Below are 21757 nucleotides of genomic sequence, written 5' to 3' on the forward strand. Positions count from 1 at the left end.
AAGGCTAAACAAACTCACCAAAATTACCCACAAACCCACTAATTTTTGGCTTTATGTTTCTTAAATTGTCATGGCTAAGAAACTCAGAGGGCTTTGTGGAGCGGGTAAGCTGTAAGATTTGACTCAGACCTCTCCCATCTGCACCAGCAGCTTTCCCTAGCACACGGCACTGGGAGGATCTGGCAGGGGCCTTATCCTTTTCAAGGATTTTGGAGATAATAGATACATGTGTGCACTAAGTTTTGGTTTACAGAAGCTCATGACATGATGACAAGGTGTTACCTTGTGCTGGCTCTCATCTCTTTTCCCTTCTCATGCCTTTCTTAAGATGTTTTTAACGGTTCTGGTCCTCTGCAGAGGACATGGTTGTGTTCTTGTCTATAAACATGGAATGGTTTGGGTTGGAAGACACCTTAAAGATCCAGTCCCACCCCCTGCCCTGGACAGGGACACCTTCCACCAGCCCAGGTTGCTCCAAGCCCCGTCCAACCTGGCCTTGGACACTTCCAGGGATCCAGGGACAGCCACAGCTTTTCCGGGCAACCTGTGCCAGGGCCTCCCCACCCTCCCAGGGAACAATTCCTTCCCAATACCCAGTCTCACCCTGCCCTTGGCAGTGGGAAGCCATTTCCCCTTGTCCTTTCACTCCAGGCCCTTGTCCAAAGTCCCTCTCCTGCTCCCTGGAAGCCCCTTTAGGAAGCCTTCTCCCTGGAGCCTTCTCTTTTCCAGGTGAACCCCCCCAGCTCTCCCAGCCTGGCTCCAGGGCAGAGGGGCTCCAGCCCCTCTACTCTTCTTGGTGGTGTCTTCTGGACTCTCTCCAGCAGATCCACATCCTTCTTATGATGGGCTCTCCAGAGCTGGTTTCCTTCCTTGTTCCCGATTTTCTGGCTGAGCAGGTCAAGTCTGCCATTGCTGCTCTTCTCCCTGCCACGTTTAACATATGCTTCCTCCCACAGATGGTTTTCCACAATGTTTCTCAGCTCTGTTCTTAGCAAGCCTGGGTTACTCTGGGGCCCTCTCAAAGGTGCCAGTTGATGTTGTTATTGATACAACTCTGTGAGAAGCCAAGCCACAGATGCACACCTCATTTTCCATGGATTTCGCTCGGTGACCCAGAGGCAGTTCCCCCACACCACCAAGCCCATGGCATTTAAAAATTGCCCACGTGGGGTCACTGCATCAGTTGTGTTGCCTTTAATTTAATTTTCGCTGAGCTTTCCTCACGGGGTTCTGCAGGTTGAGCCTGAACCCAGCCCAGTGTGACACTGTGATGACAAGTGCCTGTCTCCCTTTGTGTGCTTAAATAAATACTGATGGTATCTCTGTTGTGTGTTTTTTGTGTGTTTCAGGAAAAAAGTGCCAGTTCAAACGTAAGACTTAAATCTAATAAAGAGATCCCAGGATTAGTACATCAACCCAGAGCAAAGTAAGTTCAATTTTTGTTGTTTAAGTCATAATACAAATAACCAGAGGGTTAAGCAGTGTCTGTGAGATTCAAGATTGCTGCCTAGTGCAGACCAGCTGGTGGCTCCAGCAGCCCTAAAACCATGCTCAATTTGAGTAGATAAGGTCACTCGTGTCCCAAGACCAACACCACACTGGGCAGCATCTCTCCTTTGCACAGCAAAGGACCTAAAAAGAGGTGAGAGGCATCTTGTCATGGCTGGTAGGAGACCCATCCTGTGTTGTTTCTCAGCTTTCTATACAACTTGCACATAACTAAAATTGTATCTCCACTACTGTTCATAGATACTATGGGTTAATTTCCCAGGGAGGTTTTTGCTCCTGGTGTACATTAGCAGCTGTATTGCCTGGGATTGGGAATGGTAAACTTCTTCCATTTAGAATGGTCACATTCAAATGAGGAGGGTTTTGTAGCTGAGAGTTTTTCCACCCTTGGCTGGCAGTTCTGTGCCCATACCCTGGCTGAGGTCAGCCAGTGCCATGAAATATTTAACTCTTGTGACAGAGCTGGTTATTGATATTAGTAATTCATTTCTTATCTAAATCATCATTACATTTAATCGCTAATTGGCTTGGAAATAACAGATTACATGGAGCTGTATATGAGGTTCGTAACGAACAAGTGAAGAAGCTCTGCTGCTGGATTTTGAACACTATGGAAATGCTGTTCTTTATGCCCTGCCCTCAGGGCACTTATTAACTTTAACTTGCTGAATATCAAGTGCTTTGAACACAGTTTCAAGACTGGAAACTTTAGTAATTTCCTAATCAACTGACAGTATAATTCAGCCTCCTTTCAAAGGGAAAAAATAAGTGCTTTGGACGTAATTGCAAAGAAACTCACAGGAGGGAGGTGGAGGTAAAATCACACTTTAGCAAAGCTGTACTTCATTACTGTGGCTCTGCCCTTCCCAGCAGGGTCAGAGATGTATTTAAGATGCTCTAACATGAGGCTAATTAGTCTGGGGTAGAAAAGGGCTGTTCTTTTGGTGGGTAATCTCTTGGTACATCCAAGCCAGAGGAACTGCATGGGTTCAGGGTTTCCATTCTTTCATCAAACCCATCATTTTAAAGGTTCCTGCAGAAATCAGAACTGACATTGAATCACCAAAAAGCCCATTTTTTTCATTGCACTGGCAGAGGTAAATATTTTTATGCCAGTCCTGCCAAAATAAGTAAACTTCTGAGAGAGGTGCAGAATGTCACGGTAGGTTGTTGGGCAGAAGGTCCACTGTTTGCCCAAGTTACCACTGCATTTCTGTTTGTAAAGTGGCTACATGTGTTTGAGTTGCTAAATGCCAGGTCAGCAAATAGCTGCTATCACGCACAATTATTTTTTTAAAGGTTTATCTTCTAAAAACCACAGCGGTTCTGGCTGCTGGGGGGGTTGGCACTGGGGGGAAAAGGGTTACTCAGCTGAAAGAGCAGAAATGAGTGGATAAATCACTTCCAGGGATGGGGCAGCCACAGCTTCTCTGGGTAACCTGTGCCAGGGCCTCCCCACCCTCACAGGGAAGAATTCCTTCCCAATATCCCATCTAACCCTGCCCTCTTGTCACTGCAAGACTGTTGTTCCTTGTCCTGTCACTACTGGCTTGCTAAGAATTCCCTCTCCATGTTATATATTGATATTTTGAAAGGCTGCAATAAGGTCACCCCAGAGCCTTCTCTTCTCCCCACTGAACACCCCCTGTCTCCAGAGCAGAGGTGCTCCAGCCCTCTGACTATTTCCATGGCATGTTCTGGACCCTCTCTAACAAGTCCATGACTCGTTCTGGGGACCCCAGAGCTGGATGCAGGTGTTCCTAAATTCTACTGATTAAGCTCCCAGGGAAGTTTTTACTCACTCCTTCTTGGCAGAGCTTCTCTGAGTCCATTCATCACTCAGAGAGTGCTGATACTGGGGATAAATATCTCTGCTTTTGGCAAAATGTGTTTCATCAGCCTGCCACAAAACATTTAAAAATGTGTTCTCATGCCTTCTGATGTGCTTCTTACATGGAGAATTAAATCCACATTTCGATTTGGGGAAATCTTTTTTTTCTGTTCTGTTCTCCAAGAACTCAGCTTCGATTTGATGGTTTTCTGACTCTTCCAGTGTTCACTAATTCTGTCAGTTCCCTGCCCTGCAGTGGATTTTACAGTTATACACAGCTCCTCAATTGTCAGCATTGGAGTGTCTTTCGTCTCTAAATTGTGGGGCAGTTTTCCTGCCCAGACAAACTTGTGTGAAGATCACAGACTGTCAGGTCTTTAGGACTTCCTGTGGGAATTCTCATGTATATAGCAATGCAATCCTCCTTTTTTTTTTCCCCTGCCTTCTTTTAGTTTTCTTACAATTTATGGCTGGGGTGAGTCACTCCAGTATCATCTCATTTTATTAGAAACAGGATTTATGGTGTTGCAAAGGCAAAACTGTTTTTCAAGCACTTACCTACCAAGAAAGGGCTGTACTGCCCTAAAATCTCTCTCCAAGACACCTGAACATGCAGGTGACAGGGGCAGCTGTCCCAAACAAGCATCTTTTGCCCATCTGAGGTGGAGGTGGGAACCTGAGGGACTGGCAGACAGCTGGGGACAAAAACTCCCACAACCACTGAAAGGTGAATTGTTCCTGCTCCTGAATCACCAGCTTTAGGTTTTAATGCCATTTCTGAAACCTTCGCTTCTGAACTGAGCCTTCATTTATGTCCAACATAAGCAAATCATTGTATATGTTCATCCTGATAGCGAGGGCAGTCTGAATGCTGAGCTTTGTAGGGAAGTGCAGCCTGTTGTTGGGCACTTAGGGAGAGTATTAACTCATGACAGCTGAAAGGATCACTCTGAGGAAAGGGGTGGGAATGCAGCAAACCAAGCCAGCTTTTTGTGCTGGAGAAAATCTCCGAGAGCTGTGTGTCCTGACCGTTTGGCATCACTGTTAACACTGGCACCAGTCCTCATCCTTCCTTTTCTGCATCTTTTTTTGTTGCACACTGAGTCCCTGGCACGTTTCCCCAGCCCCCCGTGGGCCCAGGTGCTCCTCCCTGCTGTGGGTCCAGAGGATGCTCCGGCCTCACCTTCCCGGAGGGATGTTATTCATGCAGGAAGGAGGTTCTCCCCATCCTCTAACATACATAAAGCAGACCCACCCCAAACACTGTCTGCCAACATCCTCATCTTTGTCTCCTCGTCCTTTCCTTGACGTCCCACCTTCCTGGATTTTTAGCTTGCAAGTCCCCCCTTGGGGAAGGGCTTGTGGTCTTGTGCCACCCTCAACAAAAAGGAGTATTTTCCATCCCTCTTTGCTAATCCAAAATCATATCACTGAGACTCTTGGTGCTGCAGAATTAATTGAAGTGAAGGGTCTGGAGCACAAATCTGATGAGGAGCGGCTGAGGGAGCTGGGGGGGCTCAGCCTGGAGAAAAGGAAGCTCGAGAGGACCTTCTCACTCTCTACAACTCCCTGACAGGAGGTTGTAGGAGTTTTCAGTCTCTCCTCCCAGTAACAAGTGATAGAACAAGAGGAAATGGCCTGAAGTTGTGCCAGGGGAGGTTTAGATTGGATATTAGGGACAATCTCTTCATGAAAAGGGTGGTCAACCATTGGCACAGCTGCCCAGGGCAGTGGTGGAGTCCCCGTCCCGGGGGATTTACAGGGTGTGTAGATGTGGCACCTGGGGACACGGGTTAGTGGTGGCCTTGGCAGTGCTGGGGGGATGGTCAGACTGGATGATCTCAGAGCGCTTTTCCAACCTAAATGATTCTGTGAGTAACCTGTTGGGTGTGCTCAGGGAGCAGTAGGGACCACCCCTCTGGCAGGGAAGGTCCAGCCTGGGCTCGTAGGCGTAGCTGGGTGTTGGGTGCAGAGCCCACCTGTGGCAGGACGCGCAGATCCTCCAGTGCAAGACTTTAACCTCCTTGGCATTTCATTTCATTTGGTGGTGGTGGAATTGGCAGCCTTGGAAAACCTGTTTTGACGCAGAGGGGGCTCCCACTGGCCCGGGCAGCCCACCTGGAAAAGGGAATGGTCTCCTCCATTCATTCCCTCCATGGATGCTCCTGTGTCCTAGTTACCATCCCAAGCGTAGCACACATATACAGAACTACATGCAGTGAGGTTTTTTTGTGGGCAAACCAAAAATAGGAAAAAGAAAAAAGATTTTAAAAATTGACATTGTAGATGAAAGTGTAAAGTGATTTATTTTTCACAATGGTGAAAGCTGACAGCTGGGTCCCTCAGCAACCCTGGTCTGCAGCATCAGTGTTCTATAATGGAAAAATTTGTGTTGTGCTGATACTGTTCCTTTGCCTTCCAGCATGCACATCTCTGAAAGCCAACAAGAATTCTTCAGAATGCTTGATGAAAAAATTGAAAAGGTAAGACACAGGGATGTAAATGGACGTTCTCAGGGGAGGACACACAGGTTTCCCAGCTCCACGGGGAGGACAGCTGGACCTGCCTGCTGCAGCACTCCACATTCTCCATGGTTTGGAAGGGATCTGGCCCAAGATCCCCTTAAATGCTCCTTGGTTAGATAGATGAAGTGCAAAGAAGACCAGAAAAGTAGGGATTGCGGGCAGTACTGGGGAGAATCCTTTGTTTTGTGGGAACATCACCAGTCTAGGATGGATGGCAGGTTAACTCCAATGTCCAGGATATCATGGATAAAGGAGAAGAGCAAAGTGGGATTTTAGGTCATTACTAATTTGATCTTTCATTTAATCTCTGTGGGAGACAACTGGAATCTTGATGCTGGTAAAGCATTGGACTTGATCTTAGACAGCTTTTCCAGCTTAAATGATCCTAAATGATCCTATGAATAATTGTATCCCAGTACAGATGGGAAACTGAGGCTTGAGGAATTAAGTGGGCTGTGTGGATCAAGTCTAGATCTCAGTATTTGCTTATACCTTGAGCTGAGGTTCGTGCACCAGTACACCCTTTTAGTTTGGAGTCATTTGTCTTGTTTAATACTTTATATTAAATATTTCCTTCCTCAATTGCAGTAAGCTAATTTGTACTGCCAATTTCTGACTGGACCTGAGGAAACATTTCTTTTCTGAGAGGGAGGTCAGACACTGGTTTAGGCTTCCCAGAGGGCTGGTTGTTGCTTCAGGCCTATCAGTGTTTCAGAGATATTTGGACAATGCCATTAACAATGATGTAACTTTTGGTCAGCCCTGAAGTGCTCAGTTGATTGGGCAGATGATCCTTGTAGGTCCCTTCCAAATGAAATACTGCTATTCTATTCTATTCTATTCTATTCTATTCTATTCTATTCTATTCTATTCTATTCTAAGTTGTGTTGGGTTGCAGAGTAGAAGGGAAATTTTTCCTTGGATGGCTCTGAATTTCTGCCATTTTTGCCAGCACTCCTGGTGTTAGGAGTCAGAGTGCTACAAGGAGTGACCAATCTCTTATTTGTCCCAAGCAAGAAATTTGTTACTCTAAAAAGAATATAAATTATGAAAGCAAAAAATGAGACAAAGGGAAAGAGCAGAAGTGAGGAGAAGTTTGTAGATTCCTGAGAAGAATATTTCTGTACCAGTATTTCACAGGGGTAAGATTTTGTGTAACCAAAGTGCATTTAAAAGTAGAATTTCTACATATCCACAATATAACTACATCTCCTTTGAGTAAATGCATCACCCTATGAATATTCAGATGCCTTTCCTGGACATCATCCCCTTCCATAATGTCAAATGCAAAATCTCCAGTGAAATGGATTTTCCAAAGGTCTGTGTTATCTGCAGTCCAGGCCAGCTGAGGCTGTGTTTGATGATGAGTTCTGGTTAGTTTTTTGTTTCAGGGCACTAATCCCATTCCTGCCACACTGAGTGCAGCTGCCCATGTCTTCTGGCTGGTTGGATCATGCTCTCAGATGTTACAGGTGATCTCCAGGGCATTTGTACAAATTTATCTTCTCCATCAGGAATTTGTTTAGAGGGAATACACAGTTTATCTGTCAGAAGGAGAGAGAGGGCTCTCCTGCTTTTCAAGCTGCTGACACTTGATGGGACTGGCAGGAGTTAATGTGCAGCTGAACGTGGGATTTGTGTTCTCTGGGGACCTCCTGTGCCTGAGGAAATAGTCTTCCTAAGGGAGAGTTTGGGGTTTTTTAATTAATCTTTGCCCATAACACATTTTTTTCTAGGTATTGCCACAAATGCCAAAAAGACTGGAAAACATGAGGGGTTTTGTCTGATGCCTAAACAGCATTTTGAGGGCACTGTCAAACAATTAAAGGAGTTCTATCAGTGAGCAGCTCACCAGTTGCAGCTGAAGTAGTTTGCAGAAGTGGAGGGTGTTGCCTGTGGCTGATGAGGTCCCAAAACATGTTGTAACGTTCCCGTGGTAACCGTGGCCATGAGCAGCACTGGGTTTGTGATGGAGACACGGAGTCTGTCACCAACTCTGGGCTGTGCCTACAGAAACTCCACAGGCAGGAGCAAAACATCCCTCAGCTTGTGTTGGAGTCTCAGGGGGTGTCGGGTCACTTATTACAAGTGAGTAACAACAACTCTTACGTGTGAGCTGCACATTAGACAGGAAAATGAAACGGGTGTTTTGGACTCCTCACAGCCATTAAATGGACAGGAAGGTCAGCTAAAATAAAATTTCTGCAATCAAAGTGTGAAATGGAAAGAACACAGGCTGACATTTCATCAGCTGAAGCGTTTATGAATCCTGCAGATCCAAAAAAAGCCATGATGAAACAGTCTGGAGAATCTCTCTGGCTGCCCCTACGAAGCTCAACTGCCTCCTGCAAATGCCACCCAAAGGTAAAAACCAGAATGTCAACCCCAATGAGTGGAGCTCCTGTCTACCAAAATTCAGTGTCAAAACACTGTGAGGCATTCAGAGGGAGACATCTGTTCCTGTCTCTGCGTGAGTCCCTGCCTGGAGAGCTGGAGCTGAACTTGCCTGTATGGAACTGCGTGTGATTGTGGTAATTCAATTCATAGGGTTTGTTGGAAGGAAGAAATACTGGAATGAAGGCTGAGGTAGCACTGCCTGAGAATGTGAAAGTCAGCCTTGCACATAGGGTTAGATGTTGGTTCTGCTGGAGTCAGCCCAGTCGTTTCAGAGACACCAGAATTTGAGCTTAAAATACTGAAAAAACTGATGAGAAGCCAGAGATACAAAGTTTTGTGGGAGACTGGGAGTAGCTGGGTAGAGTTAAGCACAGGAAACAGTAGTATCATAGAACATCCTGGTCTGGAAGAGTCCCACAAGGACCATCAAGTCCGGCTCCTGGCCCTGCACAGGACTACCCCAGCAATCCCTCCCTGTGTCTGAGAGCATTGTCCAAACACTGTTTGTCATGGGCCTGGCTTTTGGAGACAAAAAGACACGTGTGCAGCAAGAGTTCAGGAGGAAAATGGAGCAGAGACAGGCACTGGGAAGGAGACAGCTCACCTTGTGTCAGTATGATCATCATTATTGAAAATTAGGCCTGCCTGAAATCACAGAAATATATTCCAGTGGAGGATGAGCAAGAGGTAATAGCAATTAAGCTTGAGGAGAGTGTTCCCCCAGAGTAAATTAGAAAGATGTGGGTCAGGAGTACAAGTGATTTGCTTGACCTGAGAGATGGAGGCAGAAATACGCAGAAATACAGCTTTGGAAACCTGAGAAGGAAGCAGAGAGTGATTGAACATTCCTTCTGAAGCAGACCCGGCAGCTGCTGGATAAATCTGAGATCTGCTGTGCCCAGCAGAGGAGAAAGGGGCTCCACTGGCTGCAACCAGGGCTGGGGCAGTCACTACCCTCTCACAGGGGGATAAATCTGGTTTTGAAATCCCAGCTCTGATTAGGAAGATAGAAACGTGTCCTGGTAGGAGGCCATTTGTATTGATATTCAGGCAAATAAATTAATTACCTGGGTTCTCTCTAATCTAATAGTGCAAGGACTAATTGCATTTGCCTTCAAAAAGAGTCACAGTGAAGCACACAATGAAGAGCTAACACCTTTCTCCTAAAGTTTCTCCAGTCTTCAGGGTGTTTTTTCTTTCTACATCTCAAATTTGTTTGGACCCTGATTCCACAGGACCCCATGCAAGCTCCATGTCACCCCTCAAGAAGAAATCCCAGCACAGGAAGGACATGGAGCTGTTGGAGACAGTCCAAAGGAGGCACCAAGATGAGAAGAGAGATGGAGAAGCTCTGCTGGGAGGAAAGGCTGAGAGTTGGGATTGTTCAGCCTGGAGAAGAGAAGGCTCTGGGAAGACCTTATTGTGGCCTTTCAGTACCTAGGAGGCTCCAGGAGAGCTGGAGGGGGACTGGGGACAAGGGCCTGGAGTGAAAGGACAAGGGGGAATGGCTTCCCACTGACAGAGGACGAGTTTGGGTTGGGTATTAGGAGGAAATTCCTCCCTGTGAGGGTGGGGAGGCCCTGGCACAGGTTGCCCAGAGAAGCTGTGGCTGCCCCTGGATCCCTGGAAGTGTCCAAGACCGGGTTGGACGGGGCTTGGAGCAACCTGGGCTAGTGGAAGGTGTCCCTGCCCATGGCAGGGGATGGAATGAGATGAGCTTTAAGGTCCCTTCTGAACCAAACCAGCCTGGGATTAAGAAATAATCACAATGCAAACATCCTCATGGACAAAAATGAGATTAAAAAATGTCATAGCAAGTGAAGACGTCCCCATAACAGCTCTGGTGTGGTCGGTGGATACCCCGAGTGTGGGGAATCGTGTCCACCACCACAGGGGTTGTCACTTTGGGTCAAGAGATCACTTGGTCCTGGGCACCGGTGCCAGTGTGGGGGTGGGTTTGCAGGGATTTCTCTGCCAGTCCACTCACCTGGTCACCGGGAGCCGGGTCCGGGAGTACCCAGGCCAGGGCAGAGGTGCCTGGCATCAACTCGCTGCATCCCCTCGTTAGTAAAACTGGGCATGGAGCGCGGCGGCGACACAATGCAGCTCGTTGTATGGTATTTAAAGAGGAAGGGGGGTTGCTAACGAAACGTATGCAAGGGCAGAATGATTAGGCAGAAACTCATTAGCAAAGTGGATTGCTCTTAATGACTCCATTGATTTTTTCCCTAACAAAATGAGAAACGGACGAAAATTAGCACAGTATACAATGATTTAGTGCCGCCTCTCGGCATTTTCTTCCCATCCTTTCTGCGCGGGCTGTAAACAAAACCAGATTGATGAAAAGGGTTCCCAGCGCAGAGCCGGGCTCGCCATTCCCAGCGCCGCCTCCTCCGTGAAAGGGGCCACTGTGTCCCCCCAGCTCTTTCAGCCCGGCAGAAGAAAGGGCTGCTTGGTGCAGCTCGTTCCCCTCTCCCGGCCCGGCCGCCCTGCTCTCCCTCCCTCCCGGGCCGTGGCTGGGATGCCGGTGCCAAGCTGCGGAAGCGCATCCCCGGCACAAGGGGCCATTCAGCCGGGCGGGCTGTGCCTCGCCCTGCCACCCAAAGGGGGGGGGGAAACCCTTTTCCTGTGATTTTTTCCTCTTTTTATTCCCCAAAAGGATCTCATCAGCCGTGGTGCACCCCCGGTAGGTGATTTCTAGAGGGGGATGAGCCCTTCTGGTTTGGGTACAGGCAGGAAAGGAGGCATTCAAGGTGTTTGGAGATGTTTCTGTGGACACCGACAAAAGCTGAAAGTTGGATTTGGAACTGCAGGGGAGGAAGACGGGATTCCTCAGGAATTAGCTGGACTTGGAGGCATGTGTTACCATTATCATTACAACTCATTTAATGTCCTGTGCTATTAAGGGCTATTAAAGGAAGGCCCATAAAGTCCTCTCGGTAGCCACCTGCTCTGTTCCACTGGCTCCTCTGGACGCAGGAGCCTGCTCCCCTGGACAGGATTTGACTGGCAATCATGGAATCATAGGCTCATAGAGTGGTTTGGGTTGGAAAGGGACCTTAAAGATCATCTTACTCCACCCCCTGCCCAACAAGGGCAGGGTCATCTCCCGCTACACCAGGTTGCTCAGAGCCACATCCAGCCTGGTCTTGGACAGCTCAGGGGTGGGGCAGCCACAGCTTCTCTGAGCAACCTGTGCCAGGGCCTCACCACCTTCCCAGGGAGGAATTTCTTCCTAATACCCAATCCAAACCTGTCCTCTGTCAGTGGGAAGCCATTCCCCCTTGTCTTGTCACTCTTGTAGCCCCTTGAGGTACTGAAAGGCCACAATAAGGTCACACTGGAGCGTTCTCTTCTCCTGCAGACTTCTTTTCCAGACACAGTGGTGGTCTGTTTGAGGGAAGTTGTTACCTCCTCTGGTTCCTTTGCTTCCTGTCACACATCTGCTCCTGGAAAAAAAAACCATCATCCTTTCAGTCTAAACTTAGATACCACTGGAGCTCCTCTGCTCACATTACCAGCTCATCATCTGGCTGCTGCTTCACTGGTTGATGTTTCACAGAATCAAAGAGTGGTTTGGGCTGGAAGCGACCTCCGAAGGCCGTTGCTGTTGAAGAAGGTCCTTGGCATCCCTTTGGGGATTGACGCACTCGGCAGCCACAGAGCAAACCCAGAAGCAGAAGGAAATGGCAGGAGGAACGGGAGGGAAACAGGGAGTGCATGATGGCTTTCTTCCAGGAGTTGGGTCTGTTTGAGGCTGTGATAGCAGTGATGGCCACTGGTGGGAGCGTGGTGGGGAATGATGGGCTCCCTCCTGAGCAGGAGGCCGAGGAACCAGGTAAATGGATCTCCTGCAGGTGCCCTGAGCCTCAGCCATCCCTCACTGCTGCTGCATTTCACAGCTCTGAAGCATGTTGGACAAAGCTTTTATCACCACCAGCTTAGTCTCCTGGTTTTGTCCAGATGTGGGCCCTGGACTGGAGAAAAGTGGTGGATTTGGGTTTCACTGCAAAGTATTTCAGCGTTCCTTCTTTTTGAGCTTTTAGTTTAAAAAATGTATTTTATTTCCTTTCTTTCTGGGTCAGTGACTGCTGAATTGGAATTTGAGCTGATTAGTCTCTTGGGGTTTATTTTAACTTACTAAGAAAACCCTTTTGCTAACAGTGCTGGGCCCCTGGGGAGCTGTTAGAGTGCACACATTCCTGGGTGTGGACTCTCCAGCAAAGCCAGCTCTGCAATCCCACCACTGGCACTGGGATTGTAACTGCAGGGGCATTTTGGAGCCTTTGTTCCTGATGTGCACCCCTGCTGTGTGTCCCAAATAAACTGATTGCTGCATCAAGAAACATCTCTTCCCTTTTTTTTTCACTTTTATCTCTCCTCCCTTCCCTTTCCTGACAGGACAGTGATTGGTTTTGATCTGGGAGGCAGCTGGGTACCCCTGTTTTACCACTGCTGTGTTGGTGTCTTCTGCTTACAGGGTGATGTTGACTTTTTATGCTCTGTTGAAGGTTAGACAGTCTCATATTTCTCCTCTTCTTTTTCTTCTTCTTCCATGACAGCCCTTTGCTCAGCTGCTGGGATTTTCCACGTGAGCTCTTGGGTGATACATCCAGCACATGGGAAAAATGGGAAATAGCCCAGAGATTTTGGGCACTGCATTTGAGGGACTTGTTTGACACAGGATATCTCAGGTGGTTTGTGTCAAAAAGCTGGTTTTGTGCAGGGAAACAAGGATAGTGGGACCTGTCAGGTCTTTTTTTGCTGCTTTGAACAAAACAGGTAGTGAGGGACAGGACATACCTTCTCCAGAACAACATCCCAAGGGGAATACCTAGAGAGATGCTGCTGCCAGTCTTGTGGTTGGGCTGGAATGGAAGGCTTAACATGACTGGTCTGATAAGAAATCCATGTTTTGTGAAGCTTAGCCCATATCCCCCACTGTGCAAGCATAATTTCAATACAAATAGTATCTTCTGCTCTTCGGTTAAACTCTTGCTGGGGTTATCACAGGAGGTGTTCTTGTTCACAGCAGCTGCCTTGTGTTGCTCATGGGATTATGTGCTTCCTTGCTTTTGCCTCGGAGATTATCTCTTCCCAACAAATGTGCAGGGTTTGTGCCCGTCAAGGTGAATCATCTTGGCATAAAATAGGTTTGTAAATCAGTTTGTTGGACTCCCCCTGGAATTCAGTGTAGGGGATGACATTTAGGAGATTATTAGTGAGAGAAAGGGAAGGGTCTCCTGTCCTGGTTTCGTGGCTGGAGGAGTTGTGCAAGCTCCATCCCCTGTGCTGGAGGTTTCTCCCCAGCCCTGAACCCCGCCACGTTTAGAGACCTGGTCTGCATTCCCAGCGAGCGCTCCCTCAGCTCATTCCTGTCTGCAGTAGCCATGTACAAACTGTCTGGCTTTTGTCCTTGCAGGGTCGTGACTATTGTTCAGAAGAGGAGGATGTCACATAGTGCCAACTCTGCCGCTCGCCCCAGGAGTAACTACTGTGTAAATAGATTACAACCCAGCCGAGACCTTCCGGGAGTCTTCTAGAGCGAACAGCACTACATAACAGAAGAAGATCATTTCCACATTATATACTCCATTCAGTTACAGTGTTTCCTAATGAACAGATGAGGAATATTGCTAAGAACTCGTAAGGAACTGTTTTTGTTGCTGCTAGTTAAAACTTGTTGCAACTTCTCACTTTTTTCTGTGTCCAGATACGCAGCAAATCCTTAAAAGTTAATCCAAAAGACGTTGTTGATTTTACTGAGGCCTCTGGCCTGTTTTCTATCAGATGAGGTAGTGTTATACAAAGCTTCCATAAGTGAACATTCAAGCATCTAAGAAACACCCCTAAGCTGTCTGTCAGTCCGTGTCCGGGCCGGAGTGCTTATTAATGCTGGTGATTCCAAGCTTTGGAGATGGGATGTCTTTGCCATGGCAGGCCTTGTTTCTCTGCTGAGAAGAAGCTGAGAAATTATTATCCATTAAAAGCATGTTATCAGTGAAATACTGGAAGTGATGCAGGAGCAGAAATTTGTATTCTAAGAGGAAAAAGAGTTTCATTTAATAGGTATCTTAATCAAGGACTAAGCTTGCAGTATTGGCTTTGCTGAGCACGAATGGGAGTGTGATCACAATCATTTTGAATCTCTTTTTTTCTAAGAAAATAAACATTTTACTGTTTTTATGTATTCTTGTCTTTTACCATTCCTACAACACAATGTTTTCAGAGTCTGGGGACAAGGAAGACAAAACCAACCCTCCGCCTTGATGAGTCCTGTGGATCTAATCTCTTAAAGCAGCTCTGTGCCAACTGGGGGGATCTGTTGTGTGTCCTGTAGAGTTTATTTTTCCATATTAAATGGAGAGGATATTACCTTCTCAAAAGCAGATGTAATATTTTTAACAAATGCTGTCATGAGTTAAAAAAAAAAAATTAAGGAAAAAAATACAGCTTTTGTATTTATTATTTCAAAGGAGATTGTTACCTGTGCTGGTATTTCTTCCTGCTTCGATGCTGTATGAGGGCAAGGTTTGCACTGCAGTTTTGTCAGGACATAAGTTTCTGTACTGTGTTGGTTTTGTTGCTCTGATGTGTGTGATGGGTGTGGAATAGATCATGGGATTGCTTTAACAGCATCTGCTATGATGTGGCTTCAGGGGGACATGGAGCCCAAAGTTTATTGTTGGCCATTTTTCACTGAACCTTCTGAAAAATCAGATTCCTTTGAAGGGTTCTAAGTCTCTCAAAGGTCACCTGTGTCTTCAGAAAATCTCTAAATTTTTGGTGAATTTCTTGACTAAAGAGGTTTCCTCCAATGTTTGCTCTGAGTGGGGTTGGACAGTCCATGACAGAGGATTTCCTTCCCTCTCACTGCTGTGCCATACCTAGAATATGTCCAGAAAAACCCCACCTTCCTCATGCTCCCATCCCTGCACTGGATTTGCCCTTGGTTTTCAGGCAGTGGGGTGGGGAGGACCCACCAGGGAGAGAGACCTGTGAGTTACTCCAACTTGTGCAGCGCTGGATGCGAGCACTTCAGCACGAGCAGCTTTCCAAGCAGCTGCAGATCAGTCTATTTGCTTGAAGGCAGAAGCTGTTCCTGAGCTCTGCAGGCTCCTCAGTCCCCTGGGCTCCCATCAGCCTCAGCCTGAGCCCCGTGGTTGCTGTATTCCAGGACTGAGACAACTCAAGTGCTTCTGAGCTTAAACAGCTTTCCCTGTGACAGCTCCGTGTCAGGGTCCTCCCTGGCGTGTTCAGCTTTATCCCGATGGTCAGAAATTTCCAGCCAATTTTGATTTTCCTAAATCCTCATTGCATTTTAGCAGCTGCTTTGGCCACGCAGCTCTTCCCGAGTGTCCTGCCCTCCCTGGAGGTGAGGTTTCACTGCCTTCCTCCCATCCCATCCTCCTTGTTGGAGCTGTTGGCATCTCTCAGTGCCGCGGAGCCGTTTGATCCGTGATGAATTCTTCAAGGTGATAACTCCATCCTCTTGGATATGATTTTTTTTCCATAATTTATGCCAGCTCTCGAGCAGGTAGCCATGCTGAGGGGAGTCAAGAGACTGCATATTTCAATTATTTAAAAGACTTTAATTAATAAAGAGTCCTGGGGCTTGATCCCGCAAACCCTTCTCTCCAAAGTGCTTTATAAAGCTTTTGTGAGTGGTACAGGAGTGATGGGATTGGGTCTGTTCTTCTGAAACATATTTCATTGCCCAGATGCTGAACATATCATGTATAAAATTCCCCTCACAAACCCTGTGTTAGACACATTGGGGTCTTTCTTTCAGCCACCTCTTAGTTTTAATAATTCTTTTATTTCATAATTTTCTTGCCAATGATGATGGCACCGAAGGCCTGGGCTTTGGTGGAAGCTTTATGAGGGAGGACAAACAATTCCCATCTTACCTGTGCTCCTATTCTGAGCAGCAGCAAGTGCTTTAGTCTTCTCTCTGAATTAGAACCTCACTGAGGGACCTTTAGGTGACAGTATTGTGACTGTCCTGCTGCTGGCTGGGGAGGCACAAGAGAGAGCAGGAGGTCTGGAGGGCATCAGTGGTTGTCTGTGGAGTTGACATGCTCCAGTACTGCTCCAGGACTGCTCCAGTACTGCTCCAGTACTGCTCCAGGACTGCTCCAGTACTGCTCCAGTACTGCTCCAGGACTGCTCCAGGACTGCTCCAGGCTCCAGTACTGCTCCAGGACTGCTCCAGTACTGCTCCAGTACTGCTCCAGGACTGCTCCAGTACTGCTCCAGGACTGCTCCAGGACTGCTCCAGGACTGCCCCAGGCTGCTGCTGGGATTGGCGTGAGGGAGACAGCCTTCAGTGTGCTCTGAGCTTCTGCAAGAAATGCTCTCAGGAGAGCACATGGGGTGTCCTGTGCAGGGGCAGGAGTTGGACTGGGTGATCCTCGTGTGTCCCTTCCAGCTGAGGATGTTTTGTGATTCTGTGAGACATGAACAGAACTGAGGGTTTGGGGAGGGAGGCAGGTGTTGCCTGTTCATGCCAAATCAGCAAATCCTTGGCCACGACAGGTCTTGCTGCCATCACCCTGTACCAGGCAGGTCCCAGGAGCTTCTTGATGGTTTTCAGCCGACTGAACGACTTGGTCAGGCAGGAGAATTGCTCTTATACAGTTTTGGATACGGAGAAGCAGAGATCAGATCCCACAAGGAGCCCCATGATAGTGCTCAAATGAATGTTGCTTTTGAACCTGCTTTAATTCTCCCACCTTTGCAAAATCCTGGCTCATTTTGTTAGAAGTCTAAATATGTACAATGGCTGAGGATCTCTAATAATATAAGTAGTTTACTGGGGCTTAAAATGCACCTCTCCTTGCAGCCCTGCCTCCACATTGCTTTAGTCTGCTCAAATATATTCAGCAGGGTGGGAAAGAGGAGGGTGGGAAGAGAAGGAAAACTGCTTATATCTGATATGATGTGCTTAGTTTAAATGGGATTTCAAGGTTTCCTTTAAAAGAAATATCAAGTGATTTAGGGCCCAAACTTCACTTTAGGAGACTGACTCACTGTTTAAGCTCCAAGCCGGATTCTGGGATCCTGGAGGAAATTGTGGTTGAAGGGGTTTTGCAATCAACCTTCCTCCCTTGCTGTGCTTTTTGCTTTGTGCAAAGCCCTTAGAGCAGTGTTGGATTTTCCCCTCAGAGCCTGCCCCGTGCGTTAGCAGAGGAACTGGGGAGCTGGAAGAGTTGCCCAAGCGGCTGTGACCATCCCCAGATCCAGCCCTGTGCCATGTTTTATCCATGAGCTCTGACCTAAAAGGATGATGCCTTTATTTGTTTTATTTATTGTGAGTTCCACTTCACCTGTGACCCCTCCCAAAGTCTTCCACCCCCAATTAACATTAATTTCTTCCTTTGCTTTCAGTCAGAAGTTTGGGTTTTTTGAATTAAGTCTCGCTGCCAGAAGACCCAGCTCTGTCTCCTCCCCCGCCACAGAGCCCGGGGTTGACTTGCTTTCCATCCCTGTGTGCACAGCAGGAGTAGCGATGTTTTCAGACAGGTGAGATCCTCACCCCGGGAACAGCCTCATCCCGCCGTCCCCGCGTCCCTCCTCTGACCTCTGCAGCTGGAGTTGTGCTCGGTGCTGCCACGGGACACGGTGGCCGCGTCTGGAATAGAAAGGAGCCAGGGATCAGCAGCATTCCGTGGGGTTTTTGCAGTGTGCCTTTTTGTTGCTGTAAAGAACATCCAGGACTGGCCATAAGAGTGGCGACGGAGCACAGCAAGTATTTTAAAATCTGAATGATGACACAAGAGCAAAGGGGCTGATGAAGCACCAGGAGAGGTGTTGGAACTCTGGAGACATCGCCGGCTCCGTATGAGAACTGGGCTGAAGAGAAATACTCGGTTGTCAGCTGTTTCAGTTTTATCAGGTCTGTAAAACAATAGTTTCCTGTCGCTCCCACTTTGGAATTAGCAATCATTCAACTCCAGATTGGCTTGGCTGACCCGTCAGACCTTCAGGACAGGAGAGGCTTCCAGCTGGGTATGTGTGTGTCTACCAAGGAATGAACTTAATGTGAGCTTTTAACAAGATTTCCTGTTGCTGTTGGCACTGCTGTCCCATCAACAGCCTTGATCAACGCTGATGCTTCACAGGTGACAGTCCCTGATGCCATGAGGTGTCCACAGGGGTGGGACACTGGCACGGGTTGCCCAGAGAAGCTGTGGCTGCCCCTGGATCCCTGGAAGTGTCCAAGGCCAGGTTGGACGGGGCTTGGAGCAACCTGGGCTGGTGGAAGGTGTCCCTGCACATGGCAGGGGGTGGAACCAGATGAGCTTTAAGGTGCCTTCCAACCCAAACCATTCTGGGTTTCTATGACTGTGAAACGAGTGCCCCAGCTCAGGTGCTGTGTGGGGTGTTGGGGTGTCTGAGCAATCAGTATCTCGTGTGCCAGAGCTTTTACCTGTCAGAGACAGCCACGGCCCAGGGGGAGATAACCCCACTTGCACCTCAGGATAATCAAAATCTTTGTCTGCAGCCACGTGCAGTGTGTGGTACTGACAATGTTTATGGTGTTCACTGAGAAAGCACAAATTTATGAAACTTCCTACCAACGTGGTTTTATGGAGGATGCTTTTGGGAGAGCTGAACATCAGGAGACCCTGCTCTGGGTCCTGGTACTGCTGGGAAACTCTGCTTTTTCATGCTGAAATGTTTCTCTATGGAGTTTAATTCTATAGGTACTTGGGGAAGAGGAAACAAGGAATGCAGGGATGGTTTTGGAGGGGCACATCATTTGCTTTACTGTTGGGAAGGAAGCCTTCAAGTGCAACATCCAGAAAATTGGGTAAGCGCCAAGTGAAAATTCCTATTATTGTTACTGTGCTTTTGGGGCAAAGGGAAAGAAGCCCCAGCTCAGGGGAACTGCAAGATGGGAACATTGGTAGAATTCAAAAACCTTCATGTCTTTGCTTTTTAAGAAAAAAAATATTTTTTTCTTTTAATTTAGCTGCACATCTCTACCACGACATCCAGGTAAACGCTCACTTTGAGCTTGAAGGTGGCAGAGCCATCATCATCATCCTCTTCATCATGCTCATCATCTTCTTCTGCTGCTTCTTCATCATCATAAACATGTGTGGGACTGTGAACCTCCTTCATAAAAGCCAGCTGTAAGAGCAGCCTCATGGACACCTATTCCCTGCACCCACGGCAGCAAAAGGAGAAGCCTGTGATTCCTTCCCTCTCGGAATGACTCCCTCCCCACTGCTCTGCCATCCTGGGTGCTTTCTATTTCAGTCAGGAGACCTGAGCTTTTATTCCCAGCTTTGTTACCAGCAGCAGCCTCACCCTAAGGCTCTGTCAGCAGGAGGTGTTGCCTCGGATGGGTGTGTGATGCTGGGCTGGATCGGGCACCGCCCGCCCGGAGCTGGAGCAACCACCCTCCATCCTTGCAGAACTTCCCCCCTCAAACCTCCCAGGGGTGAGTTGAAGAGAAGATTTGCTCCCCCTGCATATATTTAATTTTTTTTTTTAATACACATATTAAGAAAAAAGTCACATTTTGAGACAAAAAGTTCTCGAGAGCAATTGCTGCAAGAAACTAGAAAGCTCCGTGTGGGAACTGAGCGATATTCCTGGGGGTTTGGCATTCTGCTTTTGTGTCTATTAATAATCCCCCGGAGTGAGTCAGATGGAGCTGCATTTATTCACTGAGTTGGAGAGAGCTGCTGCCCGAAATAGCAGCTCTGTAATTTTTTATGATGCTGTAATGCCAGCACGGTGAAGATTGACATCATTGCAGGGCGATGCTCAGGGCCTGGCAATCAGCTCACCCGTGGCAGGCCCAAAAATAAACGTGGGAAGCCACGTGCTCAGTTACATAAAGCAGCCGTGAGAGCCGGCACGTGGTGGAAATGCCCTCACCTGCACAGCTTTTCCCTGGATTTTTCCGCCTTGTGCCTTTTTAAAGCCGCCTTTGCTGATTTTCTTCACCTGTGAGGAGCGCTGGGCCCGAGCAGGGATGGGGAAGCGGCTTTTGCTGCAGAGGGGAGGATAAAACCACGTCTCTAACAATCAACTGCCTGCCTGCCAGGAGAAGAGGTCTGTAGGGAAAGCCTAAAATGCATCAAATTCAGCAGAGCCAGCTCAGAATTCCTCTCATCCACACTCCTGCTCTGTGTGTCCCAGCTCAAACCTCCAAGCGTCCCCTGGGTCAAGGCCTGTGCCCAAAACCCAGCGACTCCTTCCCATCTCAGTGTCGCTGGCGAAGGGGGTGAGGGCAGGGAAACACTGGGGTAGGGTTTGGGTGGTTTTTAAGGATGAAACTGTTTTTCTGGGTGTTTTCTCATTCTCTGCCCTGCACTGCTGCCACCAGGTCTGTCCTGGTGTGGCAGCCGGTGGAGCGCCCGAACCAGCCCGAGGTGGTCCCGCTGCTCCCCAGAAAACACTGGTGGGTACCAGGGAGCACCACACAGGCTTTTTTGGCACAATTTTGGCCTGAATGCCTCTGCAGTGGGCCAGCCCTGGTGCTGTGACATCACACTGTGCTCTCCACCAAAGGGTTAATAAAAGATGAATTTGCCCATGCTGGAGCTTCACAGCTTGGGTGAACTTTCCCAGGCAAACATGTTTTATAGGCCCCATTCCAGCTGGAAACATTTATTAGCGTTACCTTTTTATGTAGCACTTTGGAAGAAAATGGGACTCCTGCCACCAGCAGCTTTGGGTTGACCTGAAGGATGGGATGAGCAGCAGCTGAGGCTGAATTTCAGTCAGAGCCGCTGAAGTCCTTCAGGTGACCTGACTAGGAAGTGGAAATGTGGTAATTGAGTAACAGGCCATCGATAGAATTATTGGAATAAATTAATAAATATAATTTTAATAGGAGGGGTGATGACCTGATGCCACCACGCCTCCCTTACCCCCCAGGCATTCATGAGAGTGTTCCAGGGGAGGATCAGGAATCTGTTCAGGCCCAGAAATAAATACCCAAATAGTCCTGATTTCTTGTTATAAAAGAAATACAGAGAGGGGCAGGCACATCCTAGATGTTAATCTTGTGTTATATTTTTGCCTTTTCAGAGGCCAGCTGCAGTGGGAGGGTGACTCCTCCTTGTTTCAAACAGCACCTTGGGATCATGGCTGGCAAGGTGGCAGAGATGGACATGGAGAGATGAAAGCAGCAAGGCTGGCAATGATTTTACAACGCTGCTCAGCAATAACCAGTTCTTGAATTTAGGGCTCCTGCATCTTAATCCTGATTTTCTTAATCCTAATTTAATTATCCTAATTAATTTTCTTAATCCTAACTTCCACAGAGGAAGAGCTCATAGGAGCAGAGGTGTTGGAGGACACCCGATAACAGAGCAAGGATGATGGAGTAGCTTCTGCCAAGACTTACCTGGGGTTTTTTTCAATTCTAATGAAAACAGGAGCAGTAAAATGAACTTTTTGTGGATGCGTATTCTGGATCGAAAAAATAAAATAATAATGCCCAAGTCACAGAGATGTTGAAATAGTACAA

At 47.7% G+C, this 21757-nt stretch overlaps 1 protein-coding gene across 2 annotated transcripts in view; it reads left to right on the top strand.

The window, feature by feature from the left end:
* CUNH1orf21 (chromosome unknown C1orf21 homolog) overlaps positions 1–14452 on the top strand; it is a 113063-nt gene extending 98611 nt beyond the window's left edge. For both annotated transcript variants that reach the window (XM_027723460.2, XM_027723463.2), the window contains exons 4-6: positions 1350–1426; positions 5763–5823; positions 13685–14452. In XM_027723460.2, the coding sequence (XP_027579261.1) occupies positions 1350–1426; positions 5763–5823; positions 13685–13723 (177 nt within the window). In that variant the 3' untranslated portion in view covers positions 13724–14452. The remainder of the gene's footprint in view (positions 1–1349; positions 1427–5762; positions 5824–13684) is intronic.
* The last annotated feature ends 7305 nt before the right edge of the window (positions 14453–21757 follow it).

The sequence above is a fragment of the Pipra filicauda genome, unplaced genomic scaffold, assembly GCF_003945595.2.
Source record: "Pipra filicauda isolate LSUMZ 115617 unplaced genomic scaffold, ASM394559v2 scaffold185_size1782982_pilon, whole genome shotgun sequence".
Taxonomy (NCBI): domain Eukaryota; kingdom Metazoa; phylum Chordata; class Aves; order Passeriformes; family Pipridae; genus Pipra; species Pipra filicauda.